Source organism: Neovison vison, chromosome 6 (assembly GCF_020171115.1).
Source record: "Neovison vison isolate M4711 chromosome 6, ASM_NN_V1, whole genome shotgun sequence".
Classification (NCBI taxonomy): domain Eukaryota; kingdom Metazoa; phylum Chordata; class Mammalia; order Carnivora; family Mustelidae; genus Neogale; species Neogale vison.
Window position 1 is genome coordinate 48,434,940 of NC_058096.1, and position 24,138 is coordinate 48,459,077.

The following is a 24,138-nucleotide window of genomic DNA, read 5'->3' on the forward strand; positions in this document are numbered from 1 at the left end:
CTCCCCACTCCACCTGCTGGATTATTTTAAAGCAAATCCTTGGTAGCACACTGAAGCATTTTACTATGAAAGTCTAGAAGATAAAGACTCTTTTAAAATAAACATAATGCCATTAAACTGAAAAACAAAACAAAACAAAACAAAACACAGTGAATCCTTAATGTGTCCTCACATGTCTGAAGGAACAGGGGCTCTTTCTGGGGTCTCTTTTATAAGGACACTAATTCTATTATGAGGGCTCCACCCTCATGACCTAATCACCTCCCTAAGGCCTCACTTCTTTATAACATCATATTGGGGATTAGGTTTCAACAATGAATTTTGAGGGCAAGGGACACAAACATTCAATCTATAGCATTGATGATGTTTGCTTGAAATAAAGGTTATTCATTGTATTGGTATGAAGTAGTAAAATTTAATGCACACACTTAAAATAAGTGTGTTCATTGTGGTATGACTTAAGGGATCAAGGATCAGCATTTGTTGGAGCATAAATACATTACTTTGTAATCTTAGAAGTATGCATTATTATTTCTAAATTCAGGACTTTACATTATTACAGCATTTTTTCCAAGAATGAAAAATGGCATATGAAGCTAGTTGCTTTTATCTTTCTTCCAGATTGCTCTAAATGTTGCAGGAAAAGGTGATAGTTTGGCATCATGGGATGGTATTTTAGACTTGCCAGAACAGAATGCTATTCACAAAGACTGTCTTGAGTTTATTGGTAAGTTTAATAATTGTTTTCAAACAGTGAAAATTTTGAAAATACTATTTTGAGGTAGAGGAGTAACTCTGTTAGAATCATCTTGTTATAATTGGGGTATGTTGTGTTTGTGAAAGACTGCTAAATAGAACGTCTTTTGAAATTCTCATGAAATAATGTCTAGTATTTTTAAGAAAGAGAGTCCAATTTCCAGGGTTTTTAAAAAATAGTTCTTCAGGTACCTTTACAGTTTTAAAACTGGGTTTTTTGTGTGTTTGTGTAAAGATTTGTATAATTGTCTATAGTCTCCACGTTAAAGGGGTCTGCATTACCTATGATCTGCTGTGAAAAAACTATCGTAAGTCATGGGTGAAAGGTTTCTAATCACTCCACAAGGTCTTTTTCATGAGTAAATGAATTTAGTTTATGTTTAAAATTTATCTACAGTTTTTGGCGTCTTTCTGTTACTTTTTCATCACATTTTAGTTAAGCTTTGATTAGATAGGCTTCTGTGTACTAACCACAACAGAAACATTGCTGGTGTGCGCAAAGGAAAGGGAATTTGGTGGTAGAGAATGGATGACCTTCTATGACAAAGTTATAGAGGCAGCTGCCCGTTATGGGGTAGATGCTAATCTGTTGCTTAGAAAAAAATCTTTTTGCTTTCCTGGAATATGGGTTAAGCCTATCTTTCTTATCTCTCTACTTCAGATTATTTATTCTTATGTTCAGCATATAGATGGGTCAAGTATTATTGAGTTAGTAAATACTGAATAGCTAGTAAATACTGGATAAATATAAGGAAACATGTACTTTCATGTAGTTTTATTTTGTCCTTGTCACACGCTAGGTATACTAAGATAGTATCGTATGTTTGTAAACAAGTGTTATGTGCAGTAATGGAGTCTCTGACAGGACCTTTGTAACTTATTTTTGACACTTATTTTCTAGAACAGCTTTCAGTGCCAGAAGAGAAGGCAACAGAATTACTTTTGGATATTGAATCTGTAATTACCTTTTACTGTAAATCACGTAACATTAAATACAGCACGTCTCTTAGCTGGATACATCTGCTGAAACCATTGGTGCATCTTCAACTGCCTCGCAGTGATTTATACAACTGCTTTTATGCTATCATGAATAAGTACATTCCCAGGTAAAATGTGATTTAGTTATCCTAGTTTTAAAAATGAATAAAAATCTAGTTGGCTTTGAATTAAAGTTGTAAGATTTACTTTAGTGGTAAAGAGGTTCAAATAATTTTTAGGGTTGTTTTGAGTCTTAATGGTTATTAGACTTTATTTTTGTGGTTGTAGACATTTTTAAAATTTATGAATTTTAAGAATTTATGTTTGTAGAGTTTATGCCAATTTTTTGGTAATATCCCTATTTTAATTTCTTTCCTTATAAAATAAAAATAACATTATAATGGCAACATGGAAAGTAAAAATTTTGGAGTGCTTCCTTAAGTGAGGTGCTGCCATTACAGCTTAGAATGTAATCTTAGATAAGCAGGTATTAAACAAGTGATTAGAAGTATGCTGAGTGTTAGGAAGATGAAATATAGAATGCTATGGGAATTTTTTTTCCAGTGGGAGGGGCAGAGGGAGAGGGAGAGAGAGAATCTCCACACTGGGCGTGGAGCCTGACACATGGCTTGATCTCAACAACCCTGAGAACATGACAGGAGACGAAATCAAGAGTTGGACATTTAACCGACTTAACCACCACCCAGGTGCCTCTAGAATGCTATGGGAATATTTAATGGGAGTGACCTAGTTTGCCCTGGCGGTCAGAGATGGCCTTCTTGGGCAAGTGACACTTAGGCTGTAGTTGTTTAGATGGTTGTAGTAATGTTGGTGTGGGGGGCAGGTAGGAAGGGTGGGGAGGGAATACAGGGGCTGCACTCATGAGGCCAGAAAGAATTCTTGTAGTTCCTAGTGCTATGGCTCAGGTAGTCAGGAATTCACAGCCAAAAGGAACTTTTGATCAGTGGTTTGGCTGCACAGTGAACCTTGGATGCACATTGGAATCATTGAAGGGGCTCTGAAAAATCCTGATGCCTGTTTTTTGTACCTGATTATCAAATCTCTGAGGAGGGCACCCAGGCATCATTGTTTTCTCAGCGCATCTCAACTGACTGCAAAATGTAACCAAAGTAGAGATCTATCATTCTGGAGCTTGGTAGTTAAATAACGACTATTTTTTATTGCTTTCTGTGATATGCATTATACTAAATGCAAGTGCTTTGTGTGTTTTCTCATTTAAACAATGGCCACTAAAGGGTGGGTATCCCTGATTTACAACTACAAAAACTGAGGCAAAGAAAGAGATTAAAGACCTACACAGGATTACACTTCTGGTATATGTTTGAGTCAAGATTTGAACCTAAATTTGAATGGACTCCTGTACTTTAACTAACACAGTTATTCACCCTGATTGCTTGTTAGAATCAACTGAAGAATTTTTTCTTTAATAGTTTAATATATTACATACATATAAAATGCATCTGTTTAGTGTGTATAATACATTGGTTTTTAGTATAGTCACAGAGTTGTGCCACCCTAACCACAATCATTTTTAGAACATTTTCATCACTCCAGGAAGGAACCTCATTCCTTTTAGTAGTCAGCTCTCCATTTTCTCCCAATACTCTTAGCTGTAGGCAACCACTAATCTTTTTGTCTCTGGATTTATACCACATTTTACCACATGTACCACATTTTATTTAGTTATTTTGTTTATTTACATACTTTATTTGCAACAGTGAATGGACATTTGGATTATTTTTATTTTTTGGCTCTTATGAATATGCTGCTGTGAATATTTGTGTACAGGTTTTTGTGTGCACACATAATTCATTTCTCTAGGGTATGTACTGAGAAGTGAAATTGCTGAATTATATGGTGATTATATGTTTTACCTTTTGAGGAATTGCCAGCCTTTTCCACAACTGTATCATTTTACTTTCCCATCAGTAGTGAATGAAGATCCCAGTTTTTCCTCATCCCTGTCAACATGTAAAAAAAAAAATTATTGTACCTAAACTAATGAGTGCGAATTGGTATCTCTTTATGGTTTTGCTTTGCATTGCCCTCATAGTCAACGATGTTAAGCACCTTTCATGCGCTTATTGGCAGTTTGTCTATCTTCTTTGGGGAAATGTCTGTTTAGCCAAAGAACTTTGAAAACATGTGGGTCCTTGAAGTTTTAACTGTGAACAGATGAAATAGAGCCTAGGCATGTTTTTTAAAAACTCCCCAGGTGTTCTAATGTACAGCAGGGTAGAGAACCTCTGTGCTACCTTGAAGCCATAGTCCTTCATGTAAGTAAAATAGTCCCAGAGATGCCAAGAGACAGGCCTACTACAGTCATGGTAGAGCTGAGCCTGGAATTCATATTTGTGAGTCATGCTAAGTCTCTCAATTGCTTATATTTTAGCTTATATTTTACCCCCATTCAGTGTAACAAAGCTAGTGATAGCAAGGGACATGATGTTCCAACTTTTTATCTAGAGGATATTGGTGGCGATACTTAGTAATATTGGGGGAGATGGATTTACATGTAATATACTGTCTTGTTAGGTTCCTCTAGTTACTTCCTGTGAGTTTCAACTGTAATACAGCACTCCAGCTAGGGTCAGCATTAATGCCCCTGGATAGAACACAGCCCCACAAAATGCTGCTAGAAGAACTCCACTGTAATATATCTTCTTATTACAGATTCAGTCTAACTTGTGTAGAATCCCGTCAAGCACAGTGCCTTGCAGTAACAATACACAGCTATTAAATGAATAGATGCTTTTGCAATGGCTGACTCCCTGAGAGGTCCTGCTAGAGGCACAAACTGGCAGTTGTTTCTACATTTTTATGTCCTTACACAACTGTTTCTGTGTTTTGCCTTAGCAGTCAATTGCCTAGCATTTATAGAATGGGGAGAGTATTCAGACAAAGGAGGGGGTAATCTTGCCAGTTTGAATTCAGTTCTGTCTCTGGGCATCTGAATTAATAACCTAGGGCTTTCTCTAACAAAACTTCTCTGTCATTTACAGTATCAAAAAATGATAGATAGAAGTTCATTCCAAATCCTGGCATTCATCTCAGATCTTGGTTTTATTGAAATTATTTTTCTATATTCCCACCTAAATAGCATTTGACAGCATTCTTTATCAGAATGCTTTTATGTCAAAACTGTGACCTTCATTTCATTAGCTTTTTAACATGATGGCATTTACTTTATTTCAATTTCTTTACAATTCAGTTTTTTTTTTTTTTTAAGAGACTGTACCATACCAAAATGCCACTTGCTGAGATACCAAATTAGTGAAGAGTAGTATGGCATGGTAGTTTAACGCAGTTTCTGTGTAGAGGTCTTAACTGACTTCTTAACTATGTGACCTTGGGTAAGCTCCTTACCCACAACTAAGCCTCAGTTTTCTCATCTGTAAAATGAGGGAAAAACTTGTAACTATTTCATAGGGTTGCTTTGTAAGGATAAAATCAGATAACTTTGTAGAATGCCTGTTACAGTGTCTGGCACATGGTATTTTCTCAATAAATACTGACTTTTATTGAGATGGCCTGTAGTTTGAGTTGCTTACATTTTTATTGATTCATTAGGAAGGGAAGAAGGAAAGAAGTAGTACACTTGCTCCGTTAAGTGTTTTGTACCTCTTGGAGTTCATTATGATCACTAGTACCCAGGCCACTTCAGCAACTTCTAATGCTCTGGTCCAGTATTTTGTTCATCTGTGGCCATTTCCCACTTTTGCCTTTGTTAAAGGTCATCCCTACATTGAGTATGTTAACTGTGGAGCTAACCTGAAGCCTTTATAGGAGTTTGCTCTTACTTGGTAGGGAAGAAGAGGGCTGGACTAATTTGGAACTCTACAGATATCCTTTTGGGATCCAGAACTTATCAGAATAACTTAGATGGTCCTGCTGTTTTCAGTGGTCCCTGCAGTTCTTCCATTTGAGTGCTGCCTGGGCTTACCTGGAGAGAGTCTCCCTTGAGTTGGCTGTAGACCTGCTGTTTCTACAAATTTTCTGTCAAGTCAAGTATATTAGGTGTTCTGAACCTGATTGTATCAGATAGACTTGTTATGAATGCTGTGGTGGTCAGGTGATTTGGGGGTGAGGGGAGGAGGTGGGTATTGCAGGAGGACTGGTTACTAATATGACACTTCTGACCCGTTAATCTAAACATCTTGCTTCTCTTCTCTTTTAGGGATTGTTCTCTGAAGGGAAGACCATTTCATCTTTTCCGATTACTCATCCAGTACCATGAGCCTGAACTTTGTTCTTTTCTTGATACAAAGAAAATTACTCCAGACTCCTATGCACTCAACTGGGTAATAAAGTGAAAGTAGGAACACTTAATGAAAAATAGCTTTCTATTAAACTATAGTTAGGTTTTTTCTTTTCCCAAGGAGGAGAAAGAAAAGTACTAAATTATAGACCTTTACTACTTAAGCCAAAGGAGTAAAATTTTTGGCACTTCAAAAATTTCTTTTTTAGCTCTTAACTGTGTTCAGAGCGTTTAAAATGAAGTTTTAACCTTTTGTTGTTTTATATACATCTCACATATATTACATATGTATGTGCTATATACAGTGTGAGTAGATGAATACAATACATGCAAATATATGCATGTAATATATGTAAATATGTGATATGTATCAGTTTACTTTAAAACTTTGTGTGATTAAATTTTTGATGCTGTGTATAAGAATTGATATCTAATCATAAGGAAAATGTCTTATCAAATGATCAGTATAAAAATATAAAGTATGTCTCAGCTCTGTTATTCTTTATTTTATTTTCAGTGGGAAGTTTTCTTATTCTAGGTCAGTGGTTTTCAGACCTTTTGGTATCAGGACCTCTTATACTCAATATCTATTGAGGATCCATAGTTTATATGGATTATGTTGGTTAGAAATTAAAACTAAGAAATTTAAAATATTAATTCATTTAGAAATAGTGGTAAATCTATTACATATTAACATAAATGGCCTGTTTTTCTAATGCTAAATAACTGTATTTTCCAAAAGAAAATTAGTGAGAATGGTGGCATTATTTATATTTTTGTGAATCTCAGTATCTGGCTAGATCACAGGTATGTAGATTCTCATATCTGCTTCTTTATTCATTTTGGGATGATACTACAGTTCGTGTAACCTCTGGAAAAGTATTGTTATTTGTGAGAGAATGAGTATGAAAAAGGCAATTAAAGTTTATGATTATTATGAAAATAGTTTTGACCTCATGGACTCCCCTGTAAATACTCTTGGGGACTTCTAGGACTCCTTAGACTATGCTTTGTGAAACTCTCTTCTAGATTAACTTGATCATTTTTCTAAAACAGTGATTGGGTGCTAGAAGAATGTATATTCAAAAATTAAACATATTCCTTGATCATGTCTTAACCTAACTTTTCTTCAGAAAGGATTTCTTTCTGCTACTTACTGTGTGATTTAAGAAACTTAGCCTCTGAGCCTCAATTTCTTTATCTGTAAAATGGGAATAATAATAATGGGAATTATAATAATAGTAATAAGTAAATCAAGAAATGGTACTTAGAGAATTCTGACTGGTTTCAATCTATCATATTAAATCTCAGACTACAGCAGCCTACTCTTCAGTTCTTAGCCAGTCTTGTCGCTTTGAGTTAAAATAATAAAATACCTGTAAAATTATGATTTCTCTGAGATACATGTATTGCCTTTCAATGTATTTATTTGTGTTGAAGTAAAAAACTATTTCTTTTGAGCATTCTGATATCTGTAACAGAGGTCTCTCCTGTCACTTCTGCCATTTTTGTTGTCAGATCTCTGAATTAGTCCTCAGTGCTGGTAGCAGATTTTTAACGAAGTACTAAAATAGCTGTTCTGTCTTCAGTGTGTGCACCAAATAGTTTGTTTTTGCTACTAGTATCATGTTTATGGAACGGAGTCCTTTTTTTTTTTTTTTTAAATCATGAGGTGAAACTGTCAAAACCAATTCCTAAATCTCATTGAGAACCTGTAACTGTGAGCAGTGCAGTGATAGCTGTAGTTTGCCTACATGAGTTTAACAGTAATCATATATTGTGATTCTGTTCGCATTTATATCTTTGGTATTTGTAATAGTAATCTTATTTATAATAGTAATTTTTAAAAGAACAAAAAACATTAGTATCATTATATACTTTGAAAACTTTGTGGTCAATTATAATGGCAGTTAGCTGGCTGTGGAATATCAGGTCATTTTTCTAGTGCAAATACCACCACTTGCCACCTCCGTGAGCTTGGGAAGGTTATTTAATACCAGTCTGTTTCCTCACCTATAAACTGGGGATAAAAATAGCAACTTTGAAGACCCGTTATGAGACTATTTAAAATAAGTGATAACTAATAAAGGATATGTGACAGTAGGTTAGTACTGAAATATGCACTAATGTGTATGTTCCCATTAGCCATTAAAAATGTTTTGAATTTAAACCTCTAGATGGAACTGTTTCTGTATGTAATGAAAATCGAACTTTAAAAATATCACTGAGTTTATGCAATTTAAAACACAGGCTTTAGAGAAACTTAAACAACTCTTTTATTTGAAATAGAAAACCAGAGAGCTCCTGAAACATTGATACAAATTTGTCTCACCTATTTCAAATGATGGACAAGTAAGCTTTGGCAGCAATTCACCATTATATTGTTATTAAAACTTTTCTCTGTGTTCTTAAAACCATGTTTGATCCTTACACTTACCTTATAAGTTAAGTATAGTAATGATTGTGCTAGTTACCCTTACAGTGGTAGTTATGTTAGTTATTATGCTATGGCAGATACCCCTAGTTACTTTAGTTACTCTAGGTTAATTATCTCTCTCTTCCCAACAATGATAGAAGAAAGGTAGCAGTATGCCTTTTTTTTTTTTTTAAAGAAGTAGAAATGGAAGTTTTAGAGGTTAAGTAAAGTGCCTTAATTCACACAGCTAGTAAGTGGCTTCATTGTGCCTTGAATCCACATATTCTGTCTTTGCATTATATACAGTAAAATTAAGCTACACATTATGTTTCAGGTGCAGATAATTTGATACAATGTTACTTACACATATGCTTTCATACTTTGAAAAGAACAGGTCATTTCTAGTGGTTTATGTCTCATTTCATTTCCTGATTACAGCTTGGAAGCCTTTTTGCATGTTACTGTTCCATTGAAGTCACTCAGGCAATATGGGATGGATATCTACAACAAGCAGATCCATTTTTTATTTATTTCTTAATGTTAATAATCCTTGTTAATGCAAAGTAAGTATGCTGTTGCTTAGATTTTTCTCCTTTGTATTCTCAAGGTGCTCTGTTAATATTTAACTCAAATTCATTTTTCTTTTACAGAGAAGTTATTTTAGCACAGGAGTCAGACAGCAAAGAAGAAGTTATCCGTAAGCATCACTTACTGTAGAGAAAATATTTCAAGTCACTTTATTTTTTAAAACTCAGGTTCATCTTTAAAAGATTAGTCTACAGAACTCTGAGGTTTCATTCAACTCATACACTCTGTAGGTGCAAACCTTAAGGACTATTTTCCTTCAATTTTGCCATCCTCTTTCATTTCTTCCATGTTTTTTCACTCTTTCAGTTCCCTTTCATATACTGGTATTTTGGTTTCATTGTTCATTTTCAGATGCCCTCCTCTCTTTCCCTTCTTCCCCTCTTTCTTTCTTAATTTACCTTTGAGTACTCAGATTTCACAATTATTTCCATTGTGGAAATTTGATTCTTTTTGGTTCTCCCTATTCTAGCACTCACACAGATTAAGTTACTCCTTTCTATGTTGCTGCCACTTTGTACTATTTGTATTACAGTGTTTATCTTCCTACATTATAACAATTTATTATTACACAAGACAGAGTTCCTTAGTCAGGAACTATTTCTTAGTCATTTTTTATTTCCAGGGGCTGTGGCACTTAGTATGTATTAAATAACAATACTGCCATCCAGGCTAATGAATTTGATTTGATTACTTGAACCTATCTTTCATTAACAGCAGAATTGCATTAACAGTTTAGCTCTTTTGGGAACTCTGGTTCTCCTCAAACAGTTTTAAAGGCATCACTGTTAAGATTCCATTTATGTAGTTTTTATTATGTTGAAAATCTCTAGCTTTGATATGTAAATAATGTTCATGATTGTATTAATCACAATGTTTTAAATATTCTCATATCTATAATCCTTTTTCAGAGTTCTTGGAAAACACTCCATCCAGTTTGAATCTAGAAGATATAGAAGATCTTTTCTCTCTGGCTCAGTATTATTGCAGTAAAACACCAGCGTCTTTTAGGAAGGTAGAAAATGAAATTACCAGCTTCAGTATTTCATATGTAGTACCTTGTTTTATTGTTTGTGTTGTGTCCACTTCAGTTAAAATCCTCTAGCTTGTCACTCTTTTCTTTCTTTTTATGTGTTGCAGTTTTGTGTGATTTTTCACTGTAAATACTCTTCCTACTAGAGGAACAGAAAAATTTAGAAAGATAGTATAACGATATGCTAGCAATTATTTAATTTTTTCTTTGATTATTACTTTTGATCATGAGAAAATTGAGGTAGTTCTTGTTAGTGCTTTCATGACTTTAAAAATTTCCAAAATCTGATGGAGGATGTATATTTATGCCTTCTTTATCTGGAGTTCAGCTTTGTGCAGTTTTAATGATGCAGAGCTGTCTCGTGAACAAAAGGGGTAACTTAGCTGCATAGAGACTTAGAAACTTTCTCAAGTGCTTTAAAGTGACGGGACACCCAGTTTAGAAACATGATAGTGTGAGTTCCTAGAAAGTAAAACTCCAAGAAGCAAAAGCTAATAGTGGAGGAGGCACAGAAGTACCATTTATAAAGTAAATGGGTTTGACTTTAGGTCAAACAAATAATGAGAGCATTACTGTCTTTTATTTATTTTTTTAAGGCATTCAATGATAATGATTACTAGTTGGTGGTCATGTCACTGAAACATCAAGATGAAGTTAAATTATGTTCAGTGTAATGTTTCAGAAATCAGACAAGAGAAATCTTTTAAAAACATTTCCCCTGAAACTAACTAATTAAAAAAGAGGTTCATTTCTAGGGATAATTTCAGCTATTTTAATAATTGCCTTATGTAGACCACCTCAGTTCCTAACAATGTCAGACAAGTCAGATGATAGGGTAGGGGTTAGGATGCTGGATGAAAAAGAAGTCTTACTCCTTTTCAGTCTTAAGAGGAACAACTTTTATTCTTCAGACATAATAAATAATATACACTCACAATTGCTAGTTAAATCAGGCTGTAGATTAGTGTATTATATAATTTTTGCCTTTTATTATGTTAAAGTATGGAAAGTCATAACCATTTTTTTAAAAATTCAGTGTTTACAGTTCATATTATAGAAAATAGCTGTGTAGAATGTTTTATTTTTTCATAGTCTTTTATTTTGTGTGAACTGTGACAGGGACTTTGTATATAGCCTTGTAGCCTTTGTGTCAGTATTTGAGATGATATAATACTAAGTTTTAAAAGTCACATGACTCGAGTGCTAAACGTATTTATTTTACCTTTCATCATGGTTTATTAAGAATATTTTTTGGAAGAAAGATTAATTTTGTTTTTCTTTGTGATATTTTAAACATTTCTCTTCAAACAGGATAATCACCATCTATTTGGTAGTACTCTGTTGGGAATTAAGGATGATGATGCAGATCTGAGTCAGGCTCTTTGTCTGGCCATCTCCGTGTCAGAGATCCTTCAAGCAAATCAGCTTCAAGGGGTAAATAAAGAAAACCCACAGTTTGTCAGAGGAATGCCCGCCCCTTTTAAATGCAAGGAACCAGCATTTTCACCCTGTTTGTGGCTTCCCACAAAAATAATTTACTGAAACCATGTAACTGTTTTGCTTTTTTGAATGATTAATGTGTTTAATCTATGTGCTTATTTTAAAACTGCCAGTTTGTGTGTTATTTTAGTTGTCAGTTATGATTCTGGGCAATTACTCTTTGGCAATTATAAATTGCCAAATCTTTTTTCATATTTTAACAAAGCAGCTGATTACTGTATAAAGTACTTAAAAAGGTGAATTTAGCATATCATGGTTAAATTCTTGTAATTATACAGCTAATTGAATTAGATGGTCTAATGCCATAGAGCATATAACAAAGGAAAATTGAGAATATACCATAATTTTCTGTCTGCTGCTATCTTCAGAAAAATCTCATGAGCCAGTTTTTTCAGTATATGTTCTTTATTACTAGTAGTGCAACAATTAACCATGGGCTGTTTTTGTGTATTTTTGAGATGGAGGGAGGAAGAAGGGACATGGAAGGGCAGGCATTTTATAATAGATCTTTTTAAAAACAAACATTTACATGTTTTTCCTATTAGAACTAGTACTTTTGCTTTTAAAGGTTATGTTTATTTGAGAGAGAGAGTGAGTGAGTGAGTACGAGTGGGGAAGGGACAGAGGGAGAAGCAGATTCCCTGCTGAGCAGGGAGCCTGATGTGGGGCCCAATTTCAGGACCCCAAAATCATGACCTGAGCCAAAGGCAGACGCTTAACTGACTGAGCCATTCAGGTACCCCGTATTAGAACTAGTATTAAAAACAAATGAAAACCTATAATCCAGTTTAAAGATCCTCCTGTGAGTTTCTTCAGGTCATACTGGCATTGCAGCATTGCAGAACTTCCTCTCATCCCCAAGATGTTTAGTTCTTACATGAATTGAATTGCTGCCAACTTGTGGATTTATTTGCAGAAATAGTAATTGTATCTAGATCTTTGTTTATAACTATGTAGTTTTTAAATATATATGTAACATGATACACATTAAAATGTTAAATTCTGATACAGTTTTATAGCTCAAACTGACATTCTTCTGCTACATATTTTAAGACTTCCTAGTCAAGAACAGTATATATAAAATGTTTTAACTGTTGAAAATGAATATAGTCGTTTAAGATCTTGAGGTTATTCTCTTGCATCGCTTCTAACTGGGTCCTAATTCTGTGATATCTGTTTGTTTTTTTCTTTTTTTAAACCTGTTTCCTCTCCTTTGGCTAATTGTAACATTATATTGTGTAAAATGTGACCCTCATGGTAAATTTCAGCATGTCAAATGTTGTTTTCCTCCTAGGAAGGAGTCCGGTTCTTTGTCGTGGATTGCCGTCCTGCAGAACAGTATAATGCTGGGCACTTATCAACTGCTTTCCACTTAGATTCAGATCTGGTTAGTATAAATGCTAGTTAAAATTTTTTATGGAGTAAGAGAATAAATAGGTTTTTTTTTTCTTTAGTTCATGAATAAATATACATGTACCAGATTGGGGACATTTTCTTTCTGCTTGAAGAGGGGTCTCTGCCCTTATAACAAAAGTACTGTTTTCAGGTTTCCTTTTTACCAGGTCACTCTGGGTTTGAGAAAGGGTAGATGCAAGCAGTTAACTGTGGCTTGTTGTTGCCTACCATTGTTATGTCAGTAAATTCTGAACTTCTTACTGTGAGTCATCTGATGTAGCACTTAGCATAGTGCCTTGCATCTAGTAAGTACTCTATAAATATAAGCTCTTACTATAATTGGGTTATTGTTTTAAAACTTTTTATTATAAGCCTTTTTCTCATTATGAATATTTACACATATAATAAACTAATATTTAATGAGAGTAGTATCTGGCCTATCAGTGCTCACTTGTTAAAATTGCTTTTCAAGGGTCACTTTAATTAAAAGAGTAGATGAAATAAATATTAAATATTGTCAGAAATACTTAAGAGAGAGATAGACATCACTTAAACCGTTCTGGGTTATAAGAGCCTCAGGGATGAAGAAGACCGAAAGAGGTGTAACCCTTTTTGCTAACTATGTGTTCTGCCCTTCTTCCCATCTCATCTGAAAAAGGTGACAATGATGGGTTTAGGTGGTGTTGAAAGGAAACATAATGGAAAATAGAGGTGGAACAACTCAGACAATTTTGAGTACTTTAAGTAAGGAAGGTGATCAAGCTTGGTTTGCATCCTGATAGTGAACCCTGAGCCTTTCTCATCCTTGATTTGTCTAGGAGGAGTTAGATGGTCCTTCGTTTATGCTTCTTTAAAATTTTGCTCAAGTGATGCATGAATATTCGATTTTTTTCTTCAAAAACTCAAAAGAATATCTCTAGAGTTAATTATTGCCAGCTTGTTTAATCTTCAGGCCTTTTAATATGTATTTATATATTTCTTGTTTACATTTTTTTCATTTGATGTTAAACTTAACAGTTCACTTGCTTTTTCAGCAGACTATTTCTTAGAGATCTTTCCATTTAAGTACATTCTTTTAATATCCCCACATTTTAAAGTAAGCTCTATGCCCAACATGGGGCTCAAACTCACGACCGCACGATCAAGAGTTACACACAATGACTGAGCCAGACAGGCAATGACTGTATAGTGAACCACGGTACAAATATACCGTCATTTATTGCCCAGTTTATATGTATTTGGGTTATTTTCAGTTTTCTTGTAGTAAACAATGCTGTAGTTAGATACTTATATATGTTTTGTGAACTTGTGCAAATATTTCTGTAAAATGGGCTTCCAAAAGTAGAACCATTGGTTTGAAGGGTGTAGTAAAATATTAATGCTTTATCATCCTTCAAAGAGACTGAACCAGCTTACACTTTATAGCTGTAGATGAGAATGTTCCATACTGTTGCATTATAGAACATTACCAATTATATTTTACTTTACAAGAATGGCAGGTAAAAAACAGTGGTAATTTTAAGTGATGTTGAGCATCTTTTTATAAGTGTACTGTTTATTTGTATTTTGCTTTACAAATTGCTTTTCTTTGGTTTGTCCATTTTTCTGTTGGATTTTCACTGTGCTTTTTATATAGCCCTATTATAAGAGTTTTAACAGATTTTTATGGTTATTGTTACATTTGTTTCCTTGAGGAAAAGAGATTAATATTTTTCATCCTCTTGTCTCTAGAACTTAGAGTAGCTGATAAAAATGGTTTCTCCTATTTCTGTCTTCTAAGAAATACATCGTTCGCCATATAAGTGGAAACTAAAAAATATATCTTATTTTAATGTATTGTTTTTAGTTATGGACCCTTCCACTCACTGTTAAACTTTTCTTGTCATTATACCTAATGACACCATAGCTTGTTTAAGAAACAACAAAACCATTTTTTCTTAGAATATTTTCTTTGCATGTTTAGTCTTTCTGTGAATCTTCAACTTTTGTTCTAGTGTATTATAGGTACCTTTATATACATTTCTTTTTTCTTATCCCAGCAATTTTATTTATAAGAGCCTTTATTCCTTTGTTTTTATGGTAGCTATTTAAATTTTTTTTTTTCCTGGAAGAATATTTCAAATTTGGAAATGTTTGTCCAATACCGTTTTGCCACATTTTTAGTTTTTAAAAAATTGTCTAGATGCTCCAGAATCCATCTGAATTTGCACAGTCGGTAAAATCTTTGCTGGAAGCACAGAAACAGTCCATCGAGTCCGGCTCCATTGCTGGTGGGGAGCACCTCTGTTTTATGGGCAGTGGTAGAGAGGAAGAAGACATGTATATGAACATGGTCCTGGCACACTTTTTACAGGTATGCTGACACATTTTTTCAGTTTTGTTTGGTTATTGCTATTGCTATCACCTTTAAGAAGTTCTTATGGGTAATCTGCATTGTCAAATTTATACGTAGTTTTTCTTTACAGCTTATAGGTTTTGTGTCTTGCATGTCTTCTTACATGCTTGTGTGATTTATTTTTTGTGTTAAGATGTTGAATCATAGGGGCGGCTGGGTGGTTCAGTGGGTTGAAGCCTCTGCCTTCAGCTCAGGTCAAGATGCCAGGGTCCTGGGATCGAGCCCCACGTCGGGCTGCTTCCTCCTCTCTCTCTGACTGCCTCTCTGCCTACTTGTGATTTCTGCCTGTCAAATAAATAAATAAAATCTTAAAAAAAAAAAGATCTTGAATCATATGGAATTTATTTTCATATAATAAGTGAAGTAGGAATAAAAAAATTTTTTTTCCAGAAAGTTACCCAGTTGTGCTTATCAATTTGAAATACCACCTTTTTTTTTTTTTAAGATTTTATTTATTTATTTGACAGACAGAGATCACAAGTAAGCAGAGAGGCAGGCAGAGAGAGAGAGGAGAAAGCAGGCTCCCTGCTGAGCAGAGAGCTCGATGCGGGGCTCGATCCCAGGACCCTGGGATCATGACCCGAGCCGAAGGCAGAGGTTTCAACCCACTGAGCCACCCAGGCGCCCCTGAAATACCACCTTTTTAATATGCTGAATTCCTCAGTGCATCAGGATCTATTTCTGGATTATTCTGTTGTGCTGCTCTTTATGTCTGTTCATTCTCTAGTATTTGAAACAGTAACTATGTATTTCATTTTAGTATCTTTACTGTGAAACAGAATATATATATATTTATTTATTACATACAGCCACCTTTCCTTTTTGTGTTTGAACCTTGTCTTCAGCACAGCTAATTTGTATTAGTGATTTTATGTAACCTGTTCCTCTATCTTCTCTACAAAGCTTTACTCAGTGATGGCTCTTTCTTTATAAAAATAGTTGTTTATTAGGTATTCTTTGATAACTTAGACATTAAAGTCTTCATTTTTTATGACCCTGAACTATGGAATCAGGAAGACCATAGGCTAGTTGCATTAGCCACTCAATTTGGATCCTATTCTGTTCATGTTGTATTTTACTGGGAATTTGGTTTGAGAAAATAAGTCTAAAAGAAGGAATCCTCAAAAGACAAAAATCAGCAAAGGAACCACGGTATTTGGGGGAAGGAGATGATAAGATAATTTTATACCTTATTAATGGAGAGATCTTTAGAAATTTACACAAAAACAAAAATAGCAACTCAGACATTTTACTTACAAGTTTAATTAGCCTATTTTAAAAATATTCTGGTATAAACTGTATATTGTAAGACCTGTCACATGGCAAGAATTTGAAATACTGTGAACTTCTTTTTTATAACTCAAGTTCTTGATGTGGTTTTAGAAATTTTTTCCCTAACTTTTGTTATGGAAAATTTCAAGCAAATTCAAAAGTAGGTAGAATTGGGCGCCTGGGTGGCTCAGTGGGTTAAGCCACTGCCTTCGGCTCAGGTCATGATCCAGGGTCCTGGGATCGAGTCCCACATCGGGTGCTCTGCTCAGCAGGGAGCCTGCTTCCTCCTCTCTCTCTGCCTGCCTCTCTGCCTACTTGTGATCTCTGTCTGTCAAATAAATAAATAAAATCTTAAAAAAAAAAAAAAGTAGATAGAATTGAACCCTATACACTCTTTATACTGACATACATTTTTACACTTTATTATTAAAAATCTAACTCTTGTTCATGTTTCCCTGATTTTCCCAGGACCCAAGACAAGATGTTGCACTTGGTTAACATTTTTTTTTTACGATTTTATTTATTTGATAGCACAAGCAGGGGGAATGGCAGGCAGAGGGAGAGGGAGAAGTAGGTTCCCCACAGAGCAGGGGGAGCCTGATATGGGTCTTAATCCCAGGACCCCAAAATCATGACCCCAAAATCATGCTGGTTTGTTGGAAAAACTGGTTGCTTTATCTTACAGAGAGTTTCCCACATTCAGGTTTTGCTGCTGCATTCACATGGTGTTGTTTATCAGGTTCTGTCCTTGGTATTCCCTCTAAGTTGGTAATTAGATCTAAAGAATTGGTCAGGGACAGGAAATCCTGGGTGGTATGAGTTTTCCTCGAGAGGGACATACTGCCCAGATATCTCTCTTTCTCTCTCCCTCTTTTTTTTTTTTTAAGATTTTACTTATTCCAGAGAGAGAACACAAGCAGGGGGAGGAGCAGAGGGAGAGTGAGAAGCAGACTCCCTGTTGAGTAGGGAACCTGATGTGGGGCTTGATCCCAGGACCCTGGGATCATGACCTGAGCTGAAGGCAGGTGCTTAACTGAGCCACCCAGGCACCCTGATCTCTTTCTTCTTTATGTCTTATTCTTTCTTTGCCATTGTTTATTAGATCCATTAATTTTTTAAAAAGATTTTATTTGTTTATATGACAGAAATCACAAGTAGGCAGAGAGAGAGGGGGGAGAAGCAGGCTGTCCACTGAGCAGAGAGCCCAATGCAGGGCTCGATCCCAGGACACTGGGATCATGACTTGAGCTGAAGGCAGAGGCTTTAACCCACTGAGCTACCCAGGTGCCCCTAGATCCATTAATTTTTATAGTAGTTTGTAAAATGGTAACATTCTATTATTTCTTATTCATAATTAGCTCTAATATTGTTTCTTTATTTCTCTTTTATGAAGGACACAACACATTTTAAAAACTTTTAAAAACCGCTAATATCCAAAAATATAATTTAAGTGGTTTTGGTTTGACTCTTTATTATATTATTGGAACTAGAATACGAATAAAATCATAGTCTTGGTAGTAGCTATGAAGTTGTCCCCTTCTTTCCATCTTAACACCAGACCTTAAAATATTTAAGTTAAATGTATGTTTATCTTTTTGTCAGCTTCCAAAATGTCAAAGAAAAGAAAAAGTCCAGAAATCTAATGTATAACTTCATATTACATTTGTAAATGTTTATAGGACTATGAGAGGTTTTAATTAAATTGCATTTTGGAATAATTTAAGTTTTGGGTTTTTGTTACAGAAAAACAAAGAATATGTGAGCATCGCCAGTGGAGGATTTATGGGTAAGGTTTTAATTTATTAATCGCTTTGCCTCCGCTTTTCAGAGGCAGTTCTATCACCAGACCTGATTTGTAGTGACCAAATTAATTAGTGGATAAACTCTCTCTTCAGTCATTCTGTATTTTCAGAAAAGGCAAGGCAAGCAGGACATAACAGATAACAGACAAACACTATAGACACTTTAAATGAGCAAATATTTAATGGAAGTTTATTTCAGTAGATATGTTTAACGAGCTTGTATTTGTAGAAAGTAATTTTATAAAGATGTGAGAAAAACTGTCTACATGATTTGTCTTTATGGAGAAGGTGGAATGGATAGGACTGGGAAACAAAGGTAGGAGGAATACTTTTCATACTCTCCTTTTTGTTATGTGTTTATTTCATTTTTGAGCTGCTTGAAATTAATAGCTAAAAAAATATGTAATGGAATGGAATAAAGGAAATAAACTGATATTTTCAAATCTTCAGACTAATATTTGGTAATCCAGGATGGTAAAATAATTGCCAAAATCTCTGCAGGCAGAGATTTGAGAATTTGTGAAGGATTAAGTCAGGGTAAAAGCCTGTCTTTTTTACAGTTGATGTTATTTAAAGGTACAACCTTGTGACCAGTAGATAAATAAGTCCTGGAGTACTGTAAGTATAGTGAACATAGATAGTAGTACTGTATTAAAATAATCAAACTTGCCAAAAGACTAAATCTTAATTATTGCCACCATGAAAAAGAAAGGGTAATTATATGATGGATAGAGGTGCTAACTATTGCTGAAATGGAAATCATATTATAATATATAAACCAAACATGTTATATACTTTGAATTTATACAGTGTTATAGGTCAAATATATTTCAGTTAAGAAATAAAGAGCCTTATTAGAGTAATAGGAAAATCAAATTAGTATTTGTTGAATAGTAGAGTCATGAGCTTGAATCATGAGAGCCTCATAAGGATTAACTTTTGACCTAATGTAATCTTGTGTTAAACTTGGAATATGATAGGTTAGGGTCTCTTTCCTTTGATCTTTTGTGATATTAGCAAGGATTATGATGATTTCCTACATATCATGGCCTGATAACTAACATCCTTTGGGGTTTACACACAGAGTGATCTACAAAAGGGGTATTTTAATAAGTAGTGTTAAGCAAGTACTGGCCTTAGCCCCAGTGTGATTTATTAGGAATTTTGACAGCAAAATACAGAACTTGGTTATTAAGCTTGTTATCAAAAGTATCTGAAAAGCAGTCTTATTTTTCTTAAAAAAAGTTGTTATTTATTTAAGAGAAAAAGAGAGCACATGAAAGCAGGATGAGGGGCAGAGGAAGCAACAGATTTCTTCCCCACTGAGCAGGAAGCCTGATGGCCGGACTCAGTTCCAGGATCCTGAGATCATGACCTGAGTCAGAGGCAGATGCTTATCAACTGAGCCACCAGCCTCCCTGAGATGCAGTCTTTTATAGTATAGTTTAGGTTTTAGAAGTTTTTTTTCTAATTATGGATTATTTCTTTTTCAAGAATCTCTCCATAGCAATTAATGCGTTCTTTACTGTGGGAAAGATTAATTAGATGTCTGAGATAGAACAAAAGCTACCATAGGTTTTCTTTTAATCCTTTATGTCATAAAATTGTTGCTGAGATTATCTCTTAATACTTAAAAGATTCCATTCCAAGGAGGAAAACATCAAGTCTGTATATAGTTACTGCCATCTTTAAGGTCAATTATGAAAAATTGTAGTTGTACAGAGGGCTTTAGAAGGAGAGGAGGAAGGCTTTCTGTAGCTTAGAGTCCTTCATTCCTTTCCTGAGGTACAGAATAAAGTACCTGTAATTAAATCTTTGGATCCTCTTTCATTCAGCTATGACATGTTTATTAAATTCTCTGGTAAAGAATCTTTCTAAAGGGGGGTTGGTATGTGACCTGTTTTTTTTTTTTTTCCTTCTTGTTTATCTTAAGCACTGCAGCAGCACCTGGCAGACATAAATGTGGATGGACCAGAAAATGGATATGGCCATTGGATTGCTAGTACCTCAGGCTCAAGGAGCAGTATCAATTCTTCTATTGATGTAAGTGTATATGTAGAATATGTCACCAGATTTGGGTGAATGCCCAGAAAAGGTGACTAAGTGTTAAACCCTCACCATAATAGAAATGGGGTCAAAATATTGCAAACATGTAGAGTTTAGAGGAGTCGTTATTGCAGGGTTAATGTAAGGATGGAACAGGCCTGCACATCTAAACTAGCTAGAGTTCTGGAGATCCACCTGCTGAATTCAGATTTCTCCCTATCCAGATGTAGTATGTTATCATGTAGTGACAATTTTCTGCTTCAGCTTAAATATTGGTGGAGATAATACTGAGTCCTGTGACTAGCTGGGACTCCCAAGTGATCTGGTTCTAGGAATCTCTCAATTAATGTGAGCCAAAAGAATACTGAGGCTTATGGTCACATCTCCTGCAGACCATATTTGTACCCCTCCCCAACACAAATTTACATGATTATAACTTCAGTCCACCCACATTTGAGAATTGGCTGGTCACAAGGAGACAAGAACTGATTGCGAATCCCATTATATTTGATTTTTAGTTATAAAGATGTATGTTACTACTACAAGGTTTTCCTGTAGTGGGTAAATTTACTTTACTCTGTGCTTCTTCAGAAATATTTGCACAGTAAGTCTTTGTGCTCTTTGAAAAATATTTTATGTCAATTGAATTAGATGTCATTACATATTTTCAGTAATAGTTCACATTTACCTAATGATCATTCTTTAAAACAGAAATAAAAGGAAACTGCAATACAGGTTACGATTATTACTAGCTTAGGTTTATCAGTCTGACTTAACTTGATGTTCAGGTTTTATCTCCAGAACTTACATTCTTCATGATCTCCAGCAAGATCTTTTCAGCTCTGGTTTCTCTATCAATGCAGTTGAGATGATAATAACACAACTTTCTTCATGGTGATGTGAGGATTAAATGTGCAGGTGTATGTATTGTGTTGTATGTGTCGCATATTTAATAGCAGTTATTATAAAATTATATCTGGGTGATTAATTACCATTTATCTTTAGCCATATAGGCCAAATCATATTATTGTCAAATTATTAGCACATAAACCTCTGAAATTTGTTTTCAACAAATTTGTTGCTTATATGGTATGAGTTTATGATGGGTAACTAAAGGAATGTGTCTTAGAGTAATCCTCTAGGTATCTAAGAGCTCTTCACATGAGATCACCATTTATTTAATAAACATTTTCTGTTTTTATTTTGAATAACTAGTGTTCCACTGAATGGCTGTATTATAATTTATTCAGTTAGTCCCCTGTTTTTGAATATTTATGTTGCTTTTAGTCTTTTTGTGTTATAAACACTATTATAATTAATTTTTGTAGTAATATATTTACATATGCCATGATTATTTAGTCCTAGGAGTAGAATAACTCGACCAGAAGATTATATATCAGAATTCTTAGAATTCTACATTGTCATCAGATTGGCTTTTAAAAAACATAATTTTTTTTTTTGGAAGATTGTATCTAGTTATTTGGGAGAGAGAGAAAGAGAGTGAGCATGAGCATGAGGTGGGGAAGGGAAAAGGGCAGAGGGAGAGAGAGAAGCAGACTCCCCACTGATCAGGGAATCCAGTGCAGGGCTGGATCCCAGGACCCTGAGGTCACGACCTGAGCTGAAGGCAAATGCTTAACTGTCTGAGCCACCCAGGCCCCCTGCAAAAAACATTATTCTAATTTATATTGCCATCCACAGTGTTGGATAGTAATTCTGTTCAAGTTCATGTTTTCAGATATGAAAAATAATGATTGAGACCTCTAAAGAAACTTAAAAAAAATTTTTTTTAAATTAACATAATATATTATTTGTTTCAGGGGTACAGTTGTGTGAATCATCAGTCTTACACAATTCACAGCACTCACCATAGCATTTACCCTCTTAAAGATGTTATATAGTATATTAAAAAGTACCAAAGAATTTAATTTCCTTCATCAGTTTAGTTTGGTTTCAAATTTGGATATGGAAATAGAAATATGGTTTTTGTGTTATTTAATGACTTCTTTCTCTTAAAAATTGAAATGACGCATGTTTATTTTCACAACATATGTAAATTTGAAAAGTATAAAGAAAAATAACTGCTATTTATATTTTCGTATTTTGAAATATTTCCTTCAAATGTATATATATTTGAGGGAGGGGGAAGGACATAGGGAGAAAGAGAAATAGGTTTCCCACTGAGCAGAGGAGCCCAGGACCTTGGGATCATGACCTGAGCTGAAGGTAGACACTTAACTGACTATGCTACCCAGGCGCCCCACCATCAGAATCTTATGTTATACTATATATTAACTAACTGTAATTAAAAGAAAAACTTAAAAAAATTAAATGCTTATTTAAAAGCATTTCTTTTTTTAAAAATATCTTTGTAATTTTCCATCTAATAATACCTAAATCCTAGTGCACTTTCTAACTATTTTCTTCTCTTAAGTTCTAAAGAGTAATTAACAGGCAAAAGATGGGCACACTTCTGATATCTCTTGCCAACTAGCCCTTTAGGGAATATGGAGCAATTTCGTTAAACAGTTTAAGAATTACACTCACACCTATTATATTAGGTACATAAAAATAATTTTTCTTGAGAAATTAAAGGCCTAAGTGAAAATTTTTTTTTAAGATTTTATTTATTTATTTGACAGAGATCACAAGTAGGCAGAGAGGCAGGCAGAGAGAGAGAGAGAGAGGGAAGCAGGCTCCCTGCTGAGCAGAGAGCCCGATGCGGGGCTCGATCCCAGGACCCTGAGATCATGACCTGAGCCGAAGGCAGTGGCTTAACCCACTGAGCCACCCAGGCAGCCCCTAAGTGAAAATATTTAAACAGCAAAAATTTATAAGGAATAAATGTTTAAAAATTTAGCCACATGAATGATATCCTGATTGTACTTTTGATTATTTTTATGGTGTAATTGAAGTTAAGAAAAGGTCAGTAATTTTATTTCTTACTGAATAACGAAGGTAGTTTCAGACTTTACACACTTATATATGCAACATATAGCCTCATTTTTCTATTTCTAATTCCTGTCCCTAGAATTGTTTTGTCTAGTGTATCAGTCTGTTGGGGCTGTCATAACAAAATACAACTAAGTAGTTCGCTTAAACGTAAAAGAAGTTAATTTTAAAAGAAGTTAATTTTCTTACAGTTCTGGAGGCTACAGGTCTAGGATCAAAGGATTGGCGGATTTTATTACTCCTCAGGCTTCTCTCTCTGGGTTGCACATGACTGCCTTCATGTCTGTCTGGATGCACATGGCCTTTTTTCTGTGTTTGTGCATCCCTGATGTCTCCCCCTCTTCCTATAAGGACGCTAGTCATACTGATTTATATATGACCTCATTTAACCTTAATTTGCTTTTAAAGGCTCTATCTCTGCATACATTTTCTGAGGTGTACTAGAATGAACTTTAACATATGGACACAATTTAGTCCATACCATCTAGATAACCTTTAGCAGTAATGTCTCTGCTAATCATTAGGAGAGCAGTTAATTTATCAGTAAGGTTTTTTTGTTTTTGTTTTTGTTTTCAGGGTGAATCTTCTAATGGCTCAAATGATAGAGGAATGAAATCACTGGTAAATAAAATGACTGTTGCTTTGAAGACGAAGTCTGTTAATGTCAGGGAAAAAGTTATCAGTTTTATTGAGAATACATCAACTCCTGTGGACCGGTGAGTTGCTTAT

The 24,138-nt window shown here is 34.6% G+C and overlaps 1 protein-coding gene across 3 annotated transcripts in view; it reads left to right on the plus strand.

Annotated features, from left to right (window-relative positions):
* The window catches only part of TBC1D23 (TBC1 domain family member 23), a 59,063-nt gene that overhangs the window by 22,039 nt on the left and 12,886 nt on the right, over window positions 1–24,138 (plus strand). For 2 of the 3 annotated variants that reach the window (XM_044251215.1, XM_044251216.1), the window contains exons 3-14: window positions 622–727; window positions 1,658–1,862; window positions 5,933–6,056; window positions 8,868–8,992; window positions 9,080–9,126; window positions 9,926–10,029; window positions 11,359–11,481; window positions 12,842–12,934; window positions 15,125–15,295; window positions 18,353–18,395; window positions 20,345–20,454; window positions 23,986–24,125. In XM_044251215.1, coding sequence (XP_044107150.1) covers window positions 622–727; window positions 1,658–1,862; window positions 5,933–6,056; window positions 8,868–8,992; window positions 9,080–9,126; window positions 9,926–10,029; window positions 11,359–11,481; window positions 12,842–12,934; window positions 15,125–15,295; window positions 18,353–18,395; window positions 20,345–20,454; window positions 23,986–24,125 — 1,391 coding nt within the window. The remainder of the gene's footprint in view (window positions 1–621; window positions 728–1,657; window positions 1,863–5,932; window positions 6,057–8,867; window positions 8,993–9,079; window positions 9,127–9,925; window positions 10,030–11,358; window positions 11,482–12,841; window positions 12,935–15,124; window positions 15,296–18,352; window positions 18,396–20,344; window positions 20,455–23,985; window positions 24,126–24,138) is intronic. The other variant, XM_044251217.1, reaches the window with a different exon arrangement.